The following is a 21,763-nucleotide window of genomic DNA, read 5'->3' on the forward strand; positions in this document are numbered from 1 at the left end:
CACATAGCTCTCCTTCCCTTCTGTGCCCTGATGTGTACCCATAGTGCAGTTTATGCCACATGTATGACACTGGTGTACCTAGAATAACGGACTTAACGTTATATGTGGGTATAAACTATTTGGGCACATAGCCAGACACAGAAGGGAAGGAGAGCTGTTTATCTTTTGGATACCATGCCACTTTTTCAGAGCTCCTAAAATGCCAGTTAAGTACTGTAGAATCCCCAGACATGTAACCCCATCTTGGACACTAAACCCTGAAGGAATTTATCCAGGGTAGAGTGACCAGTTTAAACCCCAGGTGTTGCCATAATTTATTTTCCAGAAATGAATTTGCAGATGATGGTGAAAGATGAAAATGGCTTATCTCTTTGCAGTATGTTGTTCCCAGCTTGTGTTGGGGATGAACACTCCAAAAGATGCTGTGCCCAGTATGCCTGGTAAACAGTTTTTGGAGTGTCTCTCTGCTGGGCACTACATATTGGGCACTGAAATGGTGTATCTCTGGGAAAATTGCAGTTTTCACTTTTCATTATCTGCTGCGCATTCATTTCTGGACATTAGATTAATGTAATACTCAAGGGTTAAAAATGCTCATTGTACCACTTGATAAATCCCTTGAGGGGTGTAGTTTCCAAAGCTGGGTCATGCGTCTGCGTATTCTACCTTACTGATAATTCCGACTCTAGAAAAGTGGCATAACATCCAAAAACCAAAATAGCGCTCCTTTCCTTCTGTGACCAAACAGCAGTTTATACCCAATTATGGCATTAAGTACATTATCCTGAGTACAGCAGAGTCATACATGTGGGCATAAATTATGGTTTGGGCACATAGCAGGGTGAAGATGTGAAAGAGTGCTTTGTGCTTTTGGAGCGCTGATTTAGATTGTTGGTTTTTGGACTTATACCACGTTTGCAGAGATCCTAAAATTGCACCTACAAAATAGGGTCACTTCTTGGGGAATTCCAATTTACTTGCACCTCTAGGGCTCCGCAAAAACATGGGGTCCAGAAAGTTCCTGCAAATCTGTACTCCAAAAACTAAAAAGCGTAGTGCTCCTTCTGAGTCCTGCTGTGCCCAAGCAACAGTCTGGTGACACAACGTGGGCACTGTTATTGGGCAGATTTCTAATAATTTATTTTAATGTACATTCATTTTTGAGAAGCACTCTTGGGCTTTAAAATGATGATATCCCTTGAGAAATTCTTTTGAAGGGTGTAGTTTCTAAAATGGGGTAACTTTTGGGGGGTTAGCTTTGTATTGATACTTTAGGGTTTCTGTAAATGTGACATGGCATCTGAAAACTATTCCAGCAAAATCTGCCTTACAAAAGCCAAATAGTGTTCATTCCATTCCGAGCCCCACCATGTACCCATTATAATAGATTATGACCTCTATGGGGTATTGTCGTGTTTAGGAGTAATTAACAATCTGTGGGGTGCTTTTTCTCCTTTAACCCCTTGTGAAAATGAAAACTTTGTGGATAAAGTGACGTTTTAGTGATCTTTAATTTACACATCAGTGTCATTAAAATCTGGGAAACAGCTGTGGGGTCAAAATGCTCACTATACACCCCTTACAGAATTTTTCAAGGGGTAGTTTCCAACATTGGGTTACTTTCCATTGTATTTGGTACTTTTAAAGGCTTTACTACTGAGCCATGGCACCTGAAAACTATTACAGCAAAATTTACTTTTCAAATACCCAGTGTTGCTCCTTCTCTTCTGTGCGCTACTGTGTGCCCAAACATCAGTTTACACCCACATGTGGGGTATTTCTGTGCTTAGGAGAAACTGTGTAATAAAATGTGAGAGCGTTTCTCATTTTAACCCTTTGTGAATGTTCATTTTAGGGCTAAATGAATGTATTGAAAAAAAAATTTACTAAATTTCTCTTCCATATTTGAATTCCCCTGAAATGCTTAAAGGATTGACACATTTCCTACATGCTTTTTTGAATTATTTGAGGGTTTTAAAAATGGGGTGGTTTATGAAGTGGTCCCTAATAGAGATGAGCGAACACCCAAATGTTTGAAGTTCGAAATCCGATTCGAACAGCCGCTCACTGTTCGACTGTTCGAACGGGTTTCGAACCCCATTATAGTCTATGGGGAACATATACTCGTTAAGGGGGAAACCCAAATCCGTCTCAGGAGGGTCACCAAGTCCACTATGACACCCCAGGAAATGATACCAACACCCTGGAATGACACTGGGACAGCAGGGGAAGCATGTCTGGGGGCATAAGTCACTTTATTACATGGAAATCCCTGTCAGCTTGCGATTTTCGCAAGCTAACTTTTTCCCATAGGAATGCATTGGCCCGTCTTCAGAATTCGGCCAATCAGCGCTGGCTCTGCCGGAGGAGGCGGAGTCTAAGATCGCTCAACACCAGTCTCCATTCAGGTCCGACCTTAGACTCCGCCTCCTCCGGCAGAGCCAGCGCTGATTGGCTGGAGACTGGCCAATGCATTCTTATGGGTATGCGGTGATGCAGCCGAGTTGAGCGAGTGCACACACTCACCTCTGCTGTGTTGAGCCAGTTCTGCTCAACTACACCGTGTGCCGGTCGGCTCTGCTGTGTGAGCTCGGCACACACTCAGCTCTGCTGATTCTGTATACTGGCCAATCAACGCTGGCCAGTGCCAGCGGTGATGCAGAGCTGAGTGTGTGCCGAGCTCGCACAGCAGTGCTGACCGGCACACGGTGTAGTTGAGCAGAACTGGCTCAACACTGCTGAGTCTCTGCACGTCTTCTGTATCTCATTCGGCCAATCAACGCTGCTCAATGCATTCCTATGGGAAAAAGTTTATCTCACAAAAAAACACAATTGCACACCCGATAGAGCCCCAAAAAGTTATTTTTAATAACATTCCCACATAAATAAAGGTTATCCCTAGCTATCCCTGCCTGTACAGCTATCCCTGTCTCATAGTCACAAAGTTCACATTCTCATATGACCCGGATTTGAAATCCACTATTCGTCTAAAATGGAGGTCACCTGATTTCGGCAGCCAATGACTTTTTCCGATTTTTTTCAATGCCCCCATTGTCGTAGTTCCTGTCCCACCTCCACTGCGCTGTTGTTGGTGCAAAAAAAGTGCCAGGGAAGGTGGGAAGGGAATCACATTTTTTTGGAGTTTGCCACGTGGTGTCTGTATGGAATCGAACATCTCGAACAGCCTGATATCCGATCGAACATGTGTTCGATAGAACACTGTTCGCTCATCTCTAGTCCCTAAAAATTATTTTGGGAAACTTTTTTTGTCTTGTAAATCTTTAATATATCGCTGTTACACTTGTAAGCCTTCTAATGTCCAAAATAAATTACAGGACTAAAAATTATGTAAATATAAAGCAGAGAAAGTAGATAATAATTAGTAATGTATTGGGTGTATGACTATTTGAAGGGAAAAAACATTCCATCAAATTTCCTATTTTTTTTTATCAATAAATAAAAAAAAAAAAAAAAAACTTGATCATTGTTTACCACTAAAATGAAGTACAATGTGCCATGATAAACAAAATCTCAAAATCATTTGTGCAAATTAAACGGTTGCATAGTAGATGAAGACTTCAGTCAATCAAGTCCAACCTTTAACCCTACAGGCCTCTACAGTCTTGATCCAGAGGAAGGCAAAAAAAAACAAACCATGAGACTTATGCATTTGAAATGCATATGAAATATGCAAATGCATTTCAGGGGAAAAAATTCCTTCCTGACTCCAATCTGGCAGACATTATAAAAACCCTGGATCAACGTGTCCCAAAAGTCCATAACCTGTAATATTGTTCTCTTCAAGAAAGACATCCAGGCCCTCTTTGAACTCCTTCAATGAATCCACCATCACCACTTCATGGGACAGAGCTTTCCATAGCCTCGCTGTTCTTACTGTGAAGAATCCCCGTCTATGTTTCTGGTAAATCTTCCTCTCCTCCAGACGTAGAGGGTGTCACTGTCACTGGCCTAGAAGTAAAAAGATCCTTAGAAAGTTCCTTAATGTATTTGTACATTATTAGATCTCCCCATAGATGTCTTTTCTCTAAACTGAATAACCCCAAAAATAAATTTCTTATGGCTGAAATTGAATACAATACTGTGTTGTCTGACCAATGTCATTCGTAATGTATCTGGATATATGTTGCGGGCGGTGGCAATTGTAAGGGTATGTTGACACGTAATAGTGTGGCAAAAAGCCACAATACTACCACACTACAAAGAACACATTAATATAAATATTATTTTTTAAATCATTATAAACGTAATCCTGTTCACTACCGTGAAAGATTTGCTTGCCGCTAAACCGCAAGGAAACAAACATGTGAATATTTTGGTGTGGCTTCCTGTTACCCCAATACCTCCATGTTATCGGTCAGTCTAATTCCAGGGCAGGCTATAACACATAATAAATTAGTAACACCTAGCAATAGTCTTCCCATCCACCTATCAATTTGTCACAAAAAGTTTAAAAAAAAAGGCTCTGAAATGCTGATGTGTTATCTCTAATACAATTATGGTCTCAAGACATTTTCCAGACTTAGTGAGTTGCTTATCCTCATATTTCTTCTGTTACGTGGAAAGCCGTTGGCTCTAATGCAATAGACATATCCATAATCCAAAGCAAACCAAATGCTTCACAAAAATGTTAAAGAAATCTGCAGTAAATTGCTGAGGTGTTATGTGACTTATTGTCCAGGCATGGCTGCTTCTTGTGCTGCTGGTTGGCTTGCCACATCATGAATAGTTTAACAATGTATTAGATATTTTACGGGAATCTTGTATATTTGGTCGTGTTGTAGTAATAGATATCAACCAAGGTTCGTTATAGAAAGCTTGGATATTGATGATTTTTGTTGTCTATGTAAAAAGGAACAAACGCGAGCTTCTGTCCTAAGGAAGGTCTTCCTGGGAGCACTGAATTGTTACCCGTTTGCAGTATATGTTCAGAGAAGCTGTACTCTGGCACTCCCTGCTGTTACATGCCGTAGGGTGCACAGTGGCCTACGCTGCCTTTTATTGCTTCAGGGAAACATGACGTTGGCACATGTTCAGAGACGTGTCTATTTTATGAAGAGTTTCTATGGACTCGTCTGCCATGAGGTGAACTGAGCCTCTCTCCTCAGTCGGCACTGCTTCAGACAGCTCAGGAACTTCACATGTGTCTTTTACTTCAGTGGGTGACCATTTTTGTATTCTACTTTATTTCTCTATTTAAATTCCTCTATGTTAGAAAACATTCTGTAACATTCTCTCCTTAGCAATCCTCTAAGGGTATGTTCACACGGTTTTTCGCGGGAGGATTTTGAGGTGGAATCCACCTCAAAATCTGCCTAAAAAACCTCCTCCCATTTATTTCATAGAGTTTGTAATAGATTTTTCTCATTTAGCGGTTTTTTTTTCCGGCTGGAGAGGGAAAAAAAGCAACATGACCTATCTTGAAAAACCCCATTAAAATCAATGGGAGTCAGAAGAAACGCAACTTGTTCTTTTTACTCTGTCTGTGATGCGGTTATTCAAAGTGAAGTGTGAATTCATACTAAGTAATGCCAGATACTCTGTCCATACTCATGTATATAATGTGGTACATAAAGCTGAATCTTTTACCAAAATGAGAGTTGTCCCTTCAAATGGATAATGTACTAAGTGGGGATCAAATCTGAGGATTTTTTTAAATCTGCAAATAAGAGGCATGTTCTCCAATGTTAATTAGGGAGTCATATAACCAAAGATTATTAGGTTGAGTATCTTTCTATAGCTTTACTTAAGACAGCACAGAGGTTAGGGTCACCCCTGCTGAAAGATGAGCGAAGATGTCTCTGTGTAACACAGTTGTCTGTAGCACCTGACCTCTAGGACTTGCTACATCACTCCTGGATATTTTTTTATTTTTATTTTTTTTTGGATTGGCTGGCCACGTCCCTTACCGGTAGCCTTGCGCGTTTTTAGATGGTTTTGATGGTTTGGTGGGTACACACCGTGACAACCTGGATGAAGCGTCTATAGCCTGAGAATTAGAATGAATATCCCACTGCTTTTTGGGATGTACACACCGTGAGAACCTGCATGAAGCGTATACTGTATAGTGTATATGGGCTGAGAATTTCAGTGTATACCCCTTAGTTTCAGGGGTGTGTGAAACACACTGTTGAACCCTGGATTAAGCGTATATGGGTATACGGGCATACAATTTCAGTGTATCCCACTTAGCTTAATCCCCACCGTGGAAAACTGGGTTGCGCAGACCTCGTGCAGCCCACCTCTCCCTCTCTCCCCTCCAGTGCCTGATAGTCACCTTGGCTCTGTGGCATATCTTGAATAATTGTGCTCTGTGTCTGTTAACTACAATTGCCTGTGTTCTGTCATCATGTCAGTGTCAGAAATAGAGCTGTAGTCCTGAATGAATGATGATCGTTCATCTGCCTGCAGACCATCACATATCGACTGGCTGTTTGCAGGCAGGTGGAAGATCATCACTCAGTCATTCATTGCTGCTGCTCTGTTTCTTTGACTGTCGTGTCTGATACGACACAGTCCGATATGGTGATGACAGAGCATTAAAGCAATTTCAGTTCACAAACTCAGTGCAGAGCTGAATCATTCATATGACACGAAAGGGAGAGGTGGCTGCTTCCAATCCTTGACTGCCATCCCCAATTGTTACTTAAAACTTTTCTGGGAGATGGACAGGGATGGGAAACTGGCCAATCCTGGAGGCTTCCAGATGCTAGTGAGGGAGAGACGAGCTTTGCCAGGTCACTCGCACAAGAGCGGCAGCTTCAGATTGCCACCCATTTTCCTGATTACAACTTTGCTGCTGTAGCTAGTGCTGCAGCTTCAGGGTCTATACAGTCTGCCACCTGAGGCAAGATACCCTTCTCACTTCATGGCAAAAACATCCCAGGCATTTACATGTCATTGGGGTACGAGCCAGATGTCCAGTTACAGGTGTACCATTGACCTCATGACACTTCTCCTAGGCTATCATTGTGCACAACAAGACTACAATGAAGAAAAGTTAAAGTATGCCTTATGTATAAATGGAGGCTATAAACCAGCCTACACGAACAGCCTCTCCATTATGTATTGATAATATGGTCATAGAGCAATTTTTACACCTCGCTAATAGTATCAAACAGATTGTGAAGAGGGCTACAACTGAACACGATGCCTAAACTTTATTTAATTGGATTTTTAAGGATCTGAATAAAACGCTCCTTCAGTGCATCCCTAATGGCAAACAGTTTACTCTGCAAGAGTCCAGCTGAGGAAGAGGATCTGGGGTAATTCATTTTTCCAGTACATAGATATGTGAAAGATGTTACTAAAATCCTGAACAAAAAGTATCACTTGGATCAAGTGCCAAAAATTGGTGCTTTCGTGGAACAAAATAAATTCTGTCCAGTTTTGAAGTCCTGGGTTAACTTTCTGATCTGATGGACTGTAAAGTGGATCTATGTATACAAAAAAAAATAAAAATCTTTGGAGGCAATAAAGGCTGTATTTGGCCTCCAGGATTTAGCCTGGCAAAATATCTCAGCCGACAAGGCCTACAAGTAGAGTTCATCAGATTACCAGATGAGATTCCTCCCCAACTGGCATCTGAATCATGAAAAATTAAGTGCAATGGAAAATAAGATAAAATTCTCTCCCTCTCAAAATTGTACAATACTTTTATTCTTTCCAATTGAATTCTTCTTTGAAGAAGCCAAATGGCTCATTCAAAGTCATTGTAGAGCTCTCCAATATTTCTCTGGCTTATAGAAAATTAGACCTTTGATTCCCAGGATTGTGTCATTGCACCTATAGATCTGGGAGACTATTATCAAATCAAATTTTGTACATATGCAATATGGAAGACTTTATTACTCAAGTGTATTGTAGATTGGGATTATATCTGAAGGTTTTTTTTTTCAGTCTAGAAAACTGGATTTTTTAACACCTATTAGTGCCATTTTTTTTTATTTTTTTTTTACCAGTATTTTTAAATTGTTTTAAATAATGAATTTTTCCACACTGCTGATTCTCTATTCTAATTGATAGTGATTTGGCTTTTTGCATTTGCTGTTTTATTGAGTGTGTGCACAAGGGCGTTGAAAACTATGAATTGGATGTAGCGCTTGTACCCTCCAAGTTGCCGCAAGTCGGACTGATCTAATATTGATGAGCTAGAAGGCGAATAGGTCTTCAATATCTCGAACGCAGAAAACTCCTTTAATACAAGTCTTCTTCTTTTTGAAGATCAAACTGTCATTCTTGTATCTACTCCATGTACAATGTGGCCTTCCGTTTTAGGACCAGGGTTTATCACAGGACACGTGGGGTGTCTCAAAGATAGACAAGCAACACATCTAGTATATTCAAGGTTTTTTGAGGATCAAACGCTTTCATAATGGTGGATTTTGTTTTCACGAATGACTTGGGCCTACGTCTTTCTCTGGGATTACCTATGACTTGGCATGTAGACTTTTTCCTCTTTGACAGTGAGCAGACTCCAGGTAAGAATGTACATTACTCCCTGAAAGAGTGACCCTTACAGCATTTAGTACTAAACTGAACAGACATTGGATATGGTGAGCCGTACAAGATCTTCTTATTCCCTCTGCTTTAACTTAAATGTCTATCGCAATGTCCTGCTCTCTCACCCAGCTGTACAGCTACTCTGTGGTTCTGCTTTTTTTCTAAGGAAATTGCAATATTTCCCTTTTTTTTTTTTTTTTTTCTTCATTTCTTTTTCTTAAGCTCTAAAGGATTTCCTTTTTATACCCTTTACAAACTCCCACCATTATCAGATGTCCCTTCATAGAGCATTGTACACTCCAAAGCTGGGTGACTTTACTGAAGGATAGAGATGACAAAAAATTCGACCCCGAAAATGTTGAGGCAAATATTCCGTCCAAAAACCAAGATGAAAGAGGCAAGTTCTGGGTGATGTGCATGTGCTGCTTGTACGTAAGTGTCCTTATTTTACTGCAGCTTTTGGTAGGTTTTTGTGAGCTCAATGCTTGGCACTGAGCAGTTCAGACTGTAAGGCTATAAATAACAGGCCTTTTTGTTTATCATACTTTTGAGTCTTGCAACCAGTGTTAACAAAATTGTACCCGAGCATAACACAGGGAAGGGTTAATTAGTGAATCATTGCTGCTCTTTGGACTACACAGAGCTTAAGCTGGTCTTATTCTCGTAATACTATTCTAACATGTCATAATTCAATAGTAGGTTTTTTTTTAGAGGACTCTTAAACCTGAATCTTTGCATCTTCACTGATCTGTTTTTTTTCAAGAGGCTCTGGTGCTCACATAGAGCCCTGCATGTTCTTCATTGTAGATGGTGTGCAGGGGTAAATCATGAAGAGGTGATCAAAAAGTTGAGTGGTAGGGATGCCAAGATCCAAACCCCACCAATCTGACATTGATGGTATTTCCTGATGGCCTAGGTTACAGATCACTTCTCTGGTCTGGCTGATGACTCCGTCCCTGTTCCTGGTCACCTCTCTTCTCCTCTGACTCTCTCGCTCTTCAAATTTGCTTTTATTACGAGCTCTGATAATTGCTAGAAAAGTTTCTTTACCGATGTCTGTCTTATTTCTGATGAAAATCCAGAGAACTACCATTTTGGAAACAGATAAAATGTTAATATCTCTAAGTGTACAGTCTGGAATCATTTTATTTTTTATTTAATAACTAGCTTTTACCCGCGACTTCGTCCGCGGAACCCTGACCCCCTGCGGGACGCACCTGGAGCGGAGCGCAGGCTTGTTCCTTTGTCTTGTGTTCGCAGCGGGCGCTTCCTACACCTGAGGATCCATGGACCCTCGGGGCCAACCTTGCGGCCCGCTGGAACTGTTTACCTTCTCTCCTTCCTGGCGCCCGCAACCCCCCTTTCTTCCTACCCGCTTCCCCTTGGGGTTACTTCTTCCAGCTACCCCGTGCCCCTTTGTTCCCCAGGAACAGGCCCTCTTCCCCCCCCCCCCTAACACCATGCCCCCTTCTTCCGTGTTACCTACTCTGGGCCCCCTTTTTCCCCCTTCCTCATGCCGCCTGTCCTCGTGTTACCGACCCCGTGCGGTCTGCTGGAAGTGTTTACCTCCTCTCCTTCCTGGCAGCCGCCACCCCCCTTTCTCTATACCCGCTTCCCCTTGTGGTTACTCCTTCCACCTACCCCGTGCCCCTTTGCCCCCCAGGAACGTGCCCTCTTCCCCCCCCTAGCACCCGCGACTTCCTCCGCGGCAGGTGCAGTCCCCCCCTCCTATGACCCCGCACCTGTGGGGCACCCCTTGTACCCCCAACACCCCCCCCCTGTTCTGCGGCACCCCAGATTAACCTTCCCCCCCCTTTTTTATGCAGTCCCCCCCTCCTATGACCCCGCACCTGTGAGGCACTCCTTGTACCCCCAACACCCCCCCCCCTGTTTAGCAGGCCCCCCTCCCTAAAATAGCCTAACTCCACTGGCATGACATGTAGTGCCCTGGTGTGGAATGATGGTGTGCGAACGCAGACATAGTGTGGCTGAGTGCTAGATACCCGACTGACCTGCAGACTCTGTAGGCCGCAGGTGGTGCGGGACAGCAGGCTTTCTTGACATCGGCGCAGGCGAGCCTGTCCCTGTCCGCGGCAGCATAGGGTGATCTGGCGGCGAGCCCTGCATGTCTCCCTGGTGCACAGCCGTTACGGAGCGCACAGCGACGCCATGTTGGTTTGTTTGCTGTGCGCCCGATAGCTCCGCCCACACAGAGCAGCGCCAGCCAATGGCGTGAGCGGATGAAGGGCCTGGGATGACGTCATCTCAGGTCCTGCAGCTGAAGTGTCTGGGATGACATCTCTCAGGTCCTTGAGCGAACGCTGAATTGAGAATCACCGTCGGCGGACGTGAATTCCGGTGGAGTACGGGGATACGAAGTAGCCTATCGTTCAATCTGGGACCCAAGGTATGTATGTGTTAAATTTCAGGTAAATTTGTTTGCCTCTTTAGGCGTGATTGAGGAACAAACATCCAAACACACAAACATCCAAACACACATACTTTCACCTTTATAATATTATTAAGATTACAGATTTTTGGCTGTTACTTTAACTTCTAATTTTACTAGTATATGGCAATCTTATGTTTTGAGACAACATATAAAATATCTCTCTCTCTCGCTCTCTATATATAATTTTTTTTTTCTCTTTTTTAGGGTTAGGTTATACATTGAGTGTTGCTGCTTCACTTCAGTATTAGAGGAGGGTTCTTGGTGCTATTGTGTCCGCCCCACTGGTTCACAAAGTATTTTGGTTTTGAGGTTAAGGTAGAGGAAGTTTAATAGCTGTATCACACATTGCTTTCAGTTTCTGCTGATGGCAGTGGAGAAGACAGATATCATCACTTGGATTTGGTAGCCCTGAATCTTATTCTTGAACATTTGACTGTCTCCCCCTCTCTGTGTGGGCATTGAGCCCCATGGAGAAGGAGGTTCGGATTCCTGGAATAAGGACATTGTTTTCTCTTTGGAAAGAGATAAAACACAGGGAAAAATCTCGATGTCCACCACTTCCAGATACAGGACACCTGGGTAATTTGGTCAGTAGGCACTAGCTATGGCGTCTTGTAGACACTGACGTGTTCTTGAATAGTGTGTAGTTTTGTTTTTGTTTTTTTCTATAATGATATAAGAAGATTTGGTACCGAAGATTTTATTTAAATGTTTAGCTTGATGTCTTTACCACTTCCTGGGTGTGTGCTGCTTACATGTGTAATTTTTTTTTCTTTAATGCTTTGTCTGAAAACCTTTTTATCTGTGCATTGACATAAGCTTTAATGGGTTTTTATTCTATTTTTTTTCCTGAAAACCAGAAAATATACATATATTTACAGTAGAGTACTTTCTAAACTATTGTGGCCAAAAAAGTCTCAATATTCTAATATACAGTGTGTGTGTATGTATGTATATATATATATATATATATATATATATATATATATATATATATATATATATATATATATATATATATATATTTCACACCTTTTGTCTTTCAATGCTATGGATTAAATTTTTATTTTTTATTTTCTTGAACAGGATGAGGTGGTAGTGAAGGAAATCCCCATCACACACCATGTCAAGGAAGGCTCTGAGAAGGCTGATCAGTCACACTTTGTCCTGCTTAAAGTCCTGGGACAGGGCTCTTTTGGGAAGGTAAGTAGGTGGTATATTCAGTACATTCTAAGACAAAGGGACACTAAATCTTGAAAACCAATAATAAAACCAAAAATCTAGATATGATTAATCTCTAGTTCTGTCTGCAGGACTAACCTGCTAAACTGTAGCTCTGAGCAGTTTAGCAGAAATCTTGCAGACATAGATTAGGGAGGCAGTGCTTCCTGCCGCTGTGCAGTGCAGTTATAGACTAAAGACTGGCCACAAGCTTTAATATAACATCACAGGAAGTTTCAGAGAGCTGCTATTTAGTCTAATAATGTAATGGAGTGCCAATGAGAGAAACTGACAGTGTAGTTCTCGGAGGTAAGATACGATCTCTAGAAATCCCTAACCTAGCGTTTTCATCCAATAGTACCATCATCTAGACTTTTCTGTGTGAGTGTCTTATAACTTCCACTCAAGCAAGAGTATATACCAGGTTCCAGCTTTCTTCTGAAAAACATAGTTCCAATGAATTTCCCCTCCAGATCGGCAGCTCTGGGTCAGTGTGGCTCCTGGTAATGTTTTCACTGTGAGTGAGCACCGCAGCCCTGAGCATATAAAGTGTAGCTGCAGGTTTAGGTTCTGTAATGCCCCATTGAAGTCTATGCATTAAAACAATGTTTACATCCATCGACTGAAACCCAATATATACATGATACTGACAATTTATAACATTCTAAGCCAGGGATAGGGAACCTTGGCTCTCCAGCTGCTATGGAACTACAACTCCCAACATACTCCATTCACTTCCATGGAAGTTCCAAGAACAGCAGAGCAAGTATGCATGCTGGGAGTTGTAGTTTTGCAACAGCTGGAGAGCCAAGGTTCCCTACCCCTGGTCTAAGTGATACTCAACAACGCAGTAAGTTGTGTCTCAGTTTTAACACAGGAAGTTATTTTTGAACTCAGAAATTATTAGTCAGAGAAACTTCCAGGTGCTGCTGTTATAAACTTATTGTACCTCTGGTATGACCTATTAGGTAGTTACAGCCCTAATTTATTGGTACTCCTTTACGTCTAAGTTGTTTGGGGTTTTTTTGGGGGGGGGTTTCTGGAAATTTTCCATGGCAGGTTGAGAGTGTTGTAATAAATTCAAATTTTATGGCAGGTATTATTTCTACAACTCTCTGATTCTGTTCTGAAAACCAAACTGGGGGTGTTTATCATGGATTGGCTGCTAATTGTTGTGGCTGTATTATGTTGCAGCTGTGTGACATGTACTTGAGGGGAGATCTTTGTTCATGCTGACCGGCATGCGTATTGTGTAGTTTTAACTATATACGATTGCTTTGTATGGAGAAAACCTATGTAAAGAATTCATGGTGAAATCCTGCAGCAGACTTCAGCTGATGGTGCACATTAAATCCAAATTATTCACAGCAGTATGTTATATTGACTTTAAGTCTAAAGGGGTTGCTGATGAAACTTCTGAACAAAGAGAAAAAACTGCATGTGAGGGGGCATTCACACGATGTAATGCGGCACTGATTCTTGCACGATAACTCGCGTAAGAATCAGCGCTGCAAAACAGAATCCCATTGATTTCAATGTGTTATGCGCGTTAAACAGAACTCATTGAAGTCAATGGGATTCTGTTTTGCAGCGCTGATTCTCACGCGAGTTATCAGTGCCGTGTTACATCGTGTGAATGCAGCCTGAAACATTTTGCAAAGGTGTTTTTTTTTTTTTTTTATTTAAATATTTCCAGTCTGTTGTCATAACTGGTTGCTAGGAACTTTCTATACTCTCAAATTCAGCCATGATTTCCTTAATATGGGCAGATTATCTTCTTGTGCACCCACTATCCCTGTTGGAAAAACTGTCCACAATAAGGAAATCATGGGTTTCTGACAAGTGCCAGACCATAGAAAGTTCCTGCATTCATTGTTTTTTGCATTGGTATCAAATAGACAAAATAATGTCTACATTAAGAGGGTTAGAGAAATCTTCAAAAAATTGGATTATTGATATTTGTAAAAACGTTATGGTTAAGTTTTTGGGAAAACCTCTTTAAGCAAAGCAATAAACCCACATCAGTCAAAAGATAGAACTGGATAAGAAGAACTATATAATGCTTTACCACCCTACTGTATCTATTTGTCTTGCTTTTTTACTTATTAAAGTGATGATCATGAAATAACATTTTTAGATCTTCATCTGAGGTGTTTTCTCAGTACACCAGTGCTTATGACAGTGCTTCTTTATGGGGAATCTTGCCATCCTCCTCTTACAATTCAGGGCTGTTCCCTAGGGAAGATTATAAGAGCTAGAAGGAATTGTTCCTCAGATCATATTCATAAGAAATCAAAAATATTTGTTTAAACTTGGAGTACCTTTCACCACCTCCACCAATTCATGTTCTCAGTGTTTATTAATTGGCACTACTCCACTGATTCCAGCAAAGTTGAATTTTTTTTTTCTGTAGACCCCACCATTCCCGAGAAACAAACAGTTAATTTTGGTGCCTGATATGCTATTTAAGCTGTCAAGTGGGCAGTGCCAGGCAGGGGAATGTGACTGCGTTCCAATCAGAGGCAGCCAGTGTCAGGGTTCAGGATCACACTCCTTGTATGCTCTTGCCTGACACCGTCCATCTAACAGTACATGAAATCAATCAGGAACCAAAAATAACAGTACAATCTGTAATTGTTGGAGGTGGTGAAAGGTTTTCTTTAAGGGACCGTAATTATCCTTAGACTTTAGCTTGGGCGAAACATATTAATGACAAAAATGAGATGACTACAACCTAAATGCCCCATGAGTAAAAGCAATGTATCCCACTTTCATTTCTAAAGACGGTTGGGAATTTTCCCAGATTTGTTCTGTGTTTAATAAATACTTACCAATGCTTTCAGAAGATGAAGGCTTAGGGGGCATTCACACTACCGTTACTTAAGTCCGTTGCTGTCTTCCGTCCTAGGATGATGGCAACGGACTTTAGCTGTTGCTGAGAGCGGTCACAGACTGATTGTGTCCATTCCCATTTACACTAATAGCTAGATAGCTTCCATCATGTTGTTTTACATTAGTGTCCATGGGAACGGACACAGAATCAGTCTGTTAGGGTGCATTCACACTGAGTAAACGCTAGCTTATTTTGTAGAGTAAAATTACACTTGTAAATTTTGCTATCCCATTGACTTCAATGATATTTTTTTACAAGTGTAAAAATACGCCTGTAAAAAATACGCCTGTAAAAATACGCCTGTAAAAATACGCCTGTAAAATGTCATTGAAGTCAATGGGATAGCAAAATTTACAAGTGTAATTTTACTTTACAAAATAAGCTAGCGTTTACTCAGTGTGAATGCACCCTTACAGCTAAAAGTCCATTGCTTTCATCCTATGGTGGACGACAGCAACAGACTTTTGTAAGGTGGATTTCACTCTACTGTTACTAGAGTATTCCACAAACAGGTTGCAAATTTTCTTCCTGAAAAACTCACTTTGTACTTAATGTTTCCTAGCCTTGTATAGAATTCCATAAAATCTTGCTGGTTTAGAAGTAGGGGCTTCTATAAGTGTGAAGCAAACTCATATATTTACTGTAATATAGTTATCAAATTAAAGATGTGATTTCCCTATTGGGTGACTCCATTTATAATATTTACCACTTTATTAATGGCAATGCTATTTTGCGCCACCTATCATATATAGACTGTACTTTCCATCCTTTGAAAGTGGGGGATTAGCTCACATCTTAATGGAGTTCTTAATTTTGCTGGTAGTGACTCTTCCAATGTATTCAGATGTTTTCATCAGGATAATTTATCAAGGTTTAGATTTTCTGGTATTGATAGGGTCAATAAAGATAAGATAATCCTTTAATAGTCCCACCATGGGGAAATTTCAGCATGTTACAGCAGCATAGTAATACAGATACAGGATAATACACAGTAATATATTATGGAAGTAGACACACATAAGCTGAGAAGAGAAGATATACTAGGAGTCCATAGCAGCTAAGGAAGAGAAGAAGGAAGAAGGAAGACTTCATAATCACATTCATTCAGTTTTCTGTGCGGAGTGATCTTCGCTTGTTCTGATGTAGATTATACAGCCTGATCGTGGTTGGAAGGAATGACTTGCGATAGCGATCCTTCTCACACTTGGGGTGGAGCAGACGGTCACTTACAGTGCTGCCAAGTCCCAACAAGGGGGAGTTCATAGTGATTTATTTAAAAAAAAAAAAAAGAGAAATACAGGATACTCATGCTTAATACAGTGTTCCAACATAACATAATATCAATATCATAAATGATCTTGTTTTAAATTATTAATAGTTGTTGTATATTGAGGGGAGTGTTGGATGTAGTTACTGGAGTGAATATATCTAACTATAACATTAACAATTTTACTCTGTGTATTGTTTTTATTTACAGGTATTTCTGGTACGAAAAATCACCCCTCCCGACAACAATCAACTGTATGCCATGAAAGTGCTCAAGAAAGCCACACTTAAAGGTGGGCTTCCTAATGTAGTAGAAACACTTATTGTGTAAAGAAATGCACCAAAAGACCATGACTTGCATTAGGGCTTGGTAATTATGATCTAAATCACCTTGATTACAATTAATGAGCAATTGTTTTAGGACACAACTTTTTACATGCCACTAAATTTAGTTTTTTGTTAGTCACATATCCCTATGGGATAGCATACAGTTAGTAACGTATCCTTTAGCCAATGGCTGTGTGAGGCAGGGTGACATGGATGTAAAATAGTTTGAAATAATTGATGTAAGCAAATTCACATTAATTGAGTCAATTTTCGGTTTTGATTGTTGCAATTTCCTACCCTAGCATACATCCACATAATAAACATTAATAAATATAATATAAACTTTAGTAAAAAATATGTATAGCTGCTATTAAGAGAGGGTGTAGCCAATGCAGCCTTTCTTGTGAGCAATATACTAGGCAATACCTGCTACTGTTTCTTATTCCATAACAGTATGTTGCCTTTAAGTACTGTTTAAACTGACTAGACACAGAGTTTGGTTGATTGTATGATCTTTTAACATTCTGACATTATGCTGTGATCTGTAGACTACTTTCACCCTTTTTTTTTTTATCCCTGTTCCTTGTATGAAAGTGGGACTGATAGGAGTTTTTGGTACACTAAACCACCAGCAGGTCTTTTCTCTCCTATATGACGATGGCAGGGTTAACATTTGTAGGAATTGTCGAAGTTGGAGCATCTGCCAGGGAGTTAGATGAGGCAAATTATCAACTAGGAATATCGATCAGACTCTGTCTTCCATTCGGAACCTGCCTGTAAGTTTTAGGCATACCGCCTGCTTATAATCACGGGAGCAAGGTACTATCCAGCGGTACATGAGTAAAGTGAGGTTTGGGTACATCAAGAAGTTAAAGTGGTATTCCCATGTACATAATCATATCTATATTTGTAGATAATTAAAAGTTAAACATTTTTGCAAATATAAGTAATTAAAAATTCAGCAGAGTTTTAAAGATTTTCTCTAACTTTCTTAGTGGTGACAGTCTGTTATCTTGATCGGTTGCCATGGATACGACCACTAATGCAGACACTTTCTATGGTCTAGGACTTGTCAGGAACCCAGCTATGACTTTCTTATTGTAGCTGGATTATCAGGCAGGGACACCTCATGTATCCGAAGATATCCCGGCCACAATAAGGAAATCATGGCTGATTTTCTGACCTTAGAAAGGTTCTGCATTGGTGGTCATATCCATGGCAACCGATCAAGATAACAGACTGTCACCACTAAGAAAGTTAGAGAAAATCTTTAAAACTCTGCAGAATTTTTAATTACTTACATTTGCAAAAATGTTTAACTTTTAATCATCTACAAATTAAAAAATAATTATGTAGATGGGAATACCCCTTTAAGTTTAGCAGAATTTTGTGAATCCGCCTATTAGAGCAGGTCAACACGGTGGGGCCTATGGTTGGGCGTATGCACAACTAAGAAAGGGAGGAAGAGTTCAACTAGGGGATTTCCTGATGGGGGATTGAAGTAAAGCTTTGCTCAATATGAATCCAAGGTTTTACTGAGCTGTGTCTGCATCAGAGTTTAATGTAGGGCAGTGCCAGGCTGACCTGGTGCTTTGGAAAACCGGCCAGAGTCAAGCAGTGTATACTCACTTCCCAAATTAGGTGAAGGTGGCTTGAATAGACAGTAATAACCAAAAGAAGCATTAAGAGAGTGGAGAGTATTTTATGACTTATCCCATCCCTGCATAGAGGCTATCCTGCTGGTCCTGGTATGCTGTACAGTGGCACCATGTTTTTTCTATCTGGGACCACAATGCCAAGCTGGGAAAGAAGCTCCACATGAATCTATGAATGTTAAACTGGCTATTTGGGGTGCTACTGTTCCTCTTTTTGAGCATTACAGGATATTGCCAGACTCTAGGTTCCAATATAGTGTCACTTGTTACTGCGGCGCTCTCAGGGCACACATCCATTGGGTGCCATTGGTAAAACTTTTGTTTCACCAAAGACTAAATGTCCCTTGTTCAAGACAAGAGTCTCTATGGATCTGTTTATATTCCAGTTCAACCAGTAAAGTCTTGTATGCAGAAAATAGGAAAATTGATTGAAGGACATACCGTAACTAGAAAACGAAGAGAAAAAAAAATGCTAATCCAAAGAAATGACGCATGGCAAAGGGAAAATGTATTGGTCTTTGAAATGTATGGAAACCAGTTCAGTCTCTTAAAATATATTGGAGGAAATTTATTATTCTATGACCGTTTTCTGGCATAGTAGCCAGTCATGACATAAATTGTTGTAAATGGGGATTTTACACTGCCACACCACTTCCAAAAAAGGGGGTGTGTTGAGGAAATTTTGGGCCATCAGCCCCGCCATACTTATCATTTATGCTGGAAAACGATCAGAAATGATGCTCCACTCCAGGCGCACTGTCCAGCGGAAGAGAAATAAAAACTGGCATTGACAATTCCAGTCTTCATAAATCTCTCCATTGTTTTTCCAAAAGTACCTAATATATTCCATCACTTGTTTGAAAGCCAAACTTTACATTTTATCTGTCCTTACAGTGTTTTGTTTATGAACATAGTTCTTTTTAAGGTTTTGTAATAACAGCAAGGTATTTCAGTCAATTGTACAATATGACTAAAGAGCATTTGTTAAGGGGCCATCTGTTTACATACAACCACTGTAAAAATGGATCCTTTTCTAAATGGGGCAGATTTTGTAAACTGTCTAAAAGGAAAAACTCTGAAAAATGAAGGCTGCATTGTGATTGGTTGCTTTGAGAAACTGACAGTAAGACTTTTTTTTTTTTTTGTTCGTTTTCTTTTTTTCTTTTAGGCCATTTTAAAAAAATTTCCCCTATGACTCTTGACTCTGTGTAAGGAGATGGCCATCAGTTTGCACCCAATTTCATCCATCTTTGCATACATTAAATAGGTGATAAAAACTTAATTTGAAATGACTTCCAGTTGTGGAACTGAGGTGGGATGTGAATACACAAAGTTCAATTGCTGTTCCTGTTGCCACTGATCTGCTAGTTGTAGACTGGTGACTGTCTACTTAATTCCATACATACAGTGAAGTCTCACTCCCAGCTGCTAGATGCTATGGAGCAGCTACTACTCCATCCATGAGCAATCAACTGAGTTTCTATTGAACGGGCCTGCTGATGCCAATCTTCTAAGTTAGGAACTTCCCTTTATTAATATAGTCATACCCTGATTCAAATAATGTCTTGGACTCTATTAGGTGAATGCAATCCCTTTAAAGACTGGGGCAGAGCATGACCGCTGCATGTAATGGAAGCCTGCATACTCTGCTTTGTTACATAGGACCCTAAAATCACTCCTATAATGGCTTTTCTCCCTTTGTTATTGTCAAAATGACAGAGTTGACCATCCTAGCAGCCTCAGGCTGGTTGAAACTCTGGCAAAAATGCAAAAATACTTGGCTTCAACAGACTGAGGTGATGACTTGAACTTAGAGAGCCTGCGGTGTTGTGAAGATACTAACCTTGATTTCTAAATTTTTTTCTCTAGAAGATTCTTACACAAGCATTGAACTCAGTGATGTTGGAACTTAGTTATAAAAGCAGAAGAACGACAGGCCATATAGTAGAAGATATGGAGAGTGCCTACTCTGATCTTATTGTGCAGGATCTTTAGCCACACAGCTTTCCCAACAAAGGGGCAAATTGACCTCTTTCTTCCTGATAAAGGATCAGGAAAACAGAGTTCAATGGAAAAAAACATATACAGTACATTAAATGCCTGCCAGTCATAGGCCCCAGAGACTCTGAAAGTGCTTCGGGTATTGTCAAGGAGTGCCCTTTGACCCAAACCCAAGTAAACAAACCACAGAGATGTGATGTGAAGCCCCTCCTCACTTATGTGATTACTAGTAGCGAGACCACAGCACTCTAATCGTATGCATGAAACATAATGGTGTTTATTAGAGTGTAATAGATCCAGCTTTATTACTATAATAGTTAAAGTACAGAATTTTACACCCAGATTACATATACAACAACGGTTAGGCTCAAGAAGCCTTTGTCATATCTGGAGATTATAAAAAAAAAAAAAAAAAAAAGTCAGAGTAAATAATATGTAATTAAGTGGATCAAGGAGATGTGGAGTGTGGGTGGATACAAGGATACTACTAGATAATATAATACAGCATACAAACACAAACACAATCCCTGTGAACGACAGCAAACTATAGTATGGTGAATATTACAGATAATACAAGTAATATCATGCTAATAACCTATGGGGTATAGATACAAGGGAGAGGAGAATAAAGCAGGCTGCAATACAAATATATGGAAGACCAGCCTGGGAGCCTTCAATAGGCTCCTGGCCCTTATGCAACAGGGATGCTGGATCTTGCTCCAGTGGACAGCGATCCCCAGCAAATTGGCACCTGGCAAAAATCAGCTTTGACTGACGAACTAGGGGCCTTAATGCCTGTGTAGAGTGCAGGCACTTACAGCCGGCATTAGCCCCAGGTCTCTGCCAAATTTAAATATCCGACGTGCCGTATTATCACATCGGATGCCAGGAAGGGGTTAAATGGCTCCCTACTGTCCCTTGTTCATTTTGACCAGGTAGGATTTATTCCTGGTAAACAAGAATCTGATAATGTTGGGAATCTTTGTAACACTGTCCATTGGGACAAGTACTATCGCAAACCCATCTCTCCAGGCTCTGGCCTTTGACATTTTGCCCAAGACCTATCTTGCCTATGTGCTGAAAATTATGGGCATTACCGTTCCCTTTCAGAGGGCCCTAGGTGCCCTGTTTTGTGAGCCTACTACCCATTTAAAACTCCCCACATACTCCCTGACACCTATATATGACAATATATGTCATGGCACCCAACAGGGCTAGCCTTTCTCTCCTGCTTTGTTTGTGCTTGATATTGAATTAGTGACTATTGCTATTTGCTCTCACCCCGCTGTCAAGACCATGAATACAAATCTAAGGTCTTTGCAGATGACATGCTGTTGACATGCTCCACTAATCCTCTGATTTTTCGCTCCCAAATCCAGTTGGCACTCTCTCCAGTTTCGCACAACTGTCGGGTCTTAAACTTTAAAG

At 40.6% G+C, this 21,763-nt stretch overlaps 1 protein-coding gene across 2 annotated transcripts in view; it reads left to right on the forward strand.

The window, feature by feature from the left end:
• Positions 1-21,763, forward strand: part of RPS6KA1 (ribosomal protein S6 kinase A1) — a 98,967-nt gene that overhangs the window by 48,406 nt on the left and 28,798 nt on the right. The window contains exons 1-3 of one of the 2 annotated variants that reach the window (XM_075264412.1): positions 8,766-8,952; positions 12,059-12,175; positions 16,564-16,645. In XM_075264412.1, the coding sequence (XP_075120513.1) occupies positions 8,932-8,952; positions 12,059-12,175; positions 16,564-16,645 (220 nt within the window). In that variant the 5' untranslated portion in view covers positions 8,766-8,931. Of the gene's footprint in view, positions 1-8,765; positions 8,953-12,058; positions 12,176-16,563; positions 16,646-21,763 lie in introns of those variants that run through there. The other variant, XM_075264411.1, reaches the window with a different exon arrangement.

This window comes from Leptodactylus fuscus, chromosome 2 (genome assembly GCF_031893055.1).
Source record: "Leptodactylus fuscus isolate aLepFus1 chromosome 2, aLepFus1.hap2, whole genome shotgun sequence".
Taxonomy (NCBI): domain Eukaryota; kingdom Metazoa; phylum Chordata; class Amphibia; order Anura; family Leptodactylidae; genus Leptodactylus; species Leptodactylus fuscus.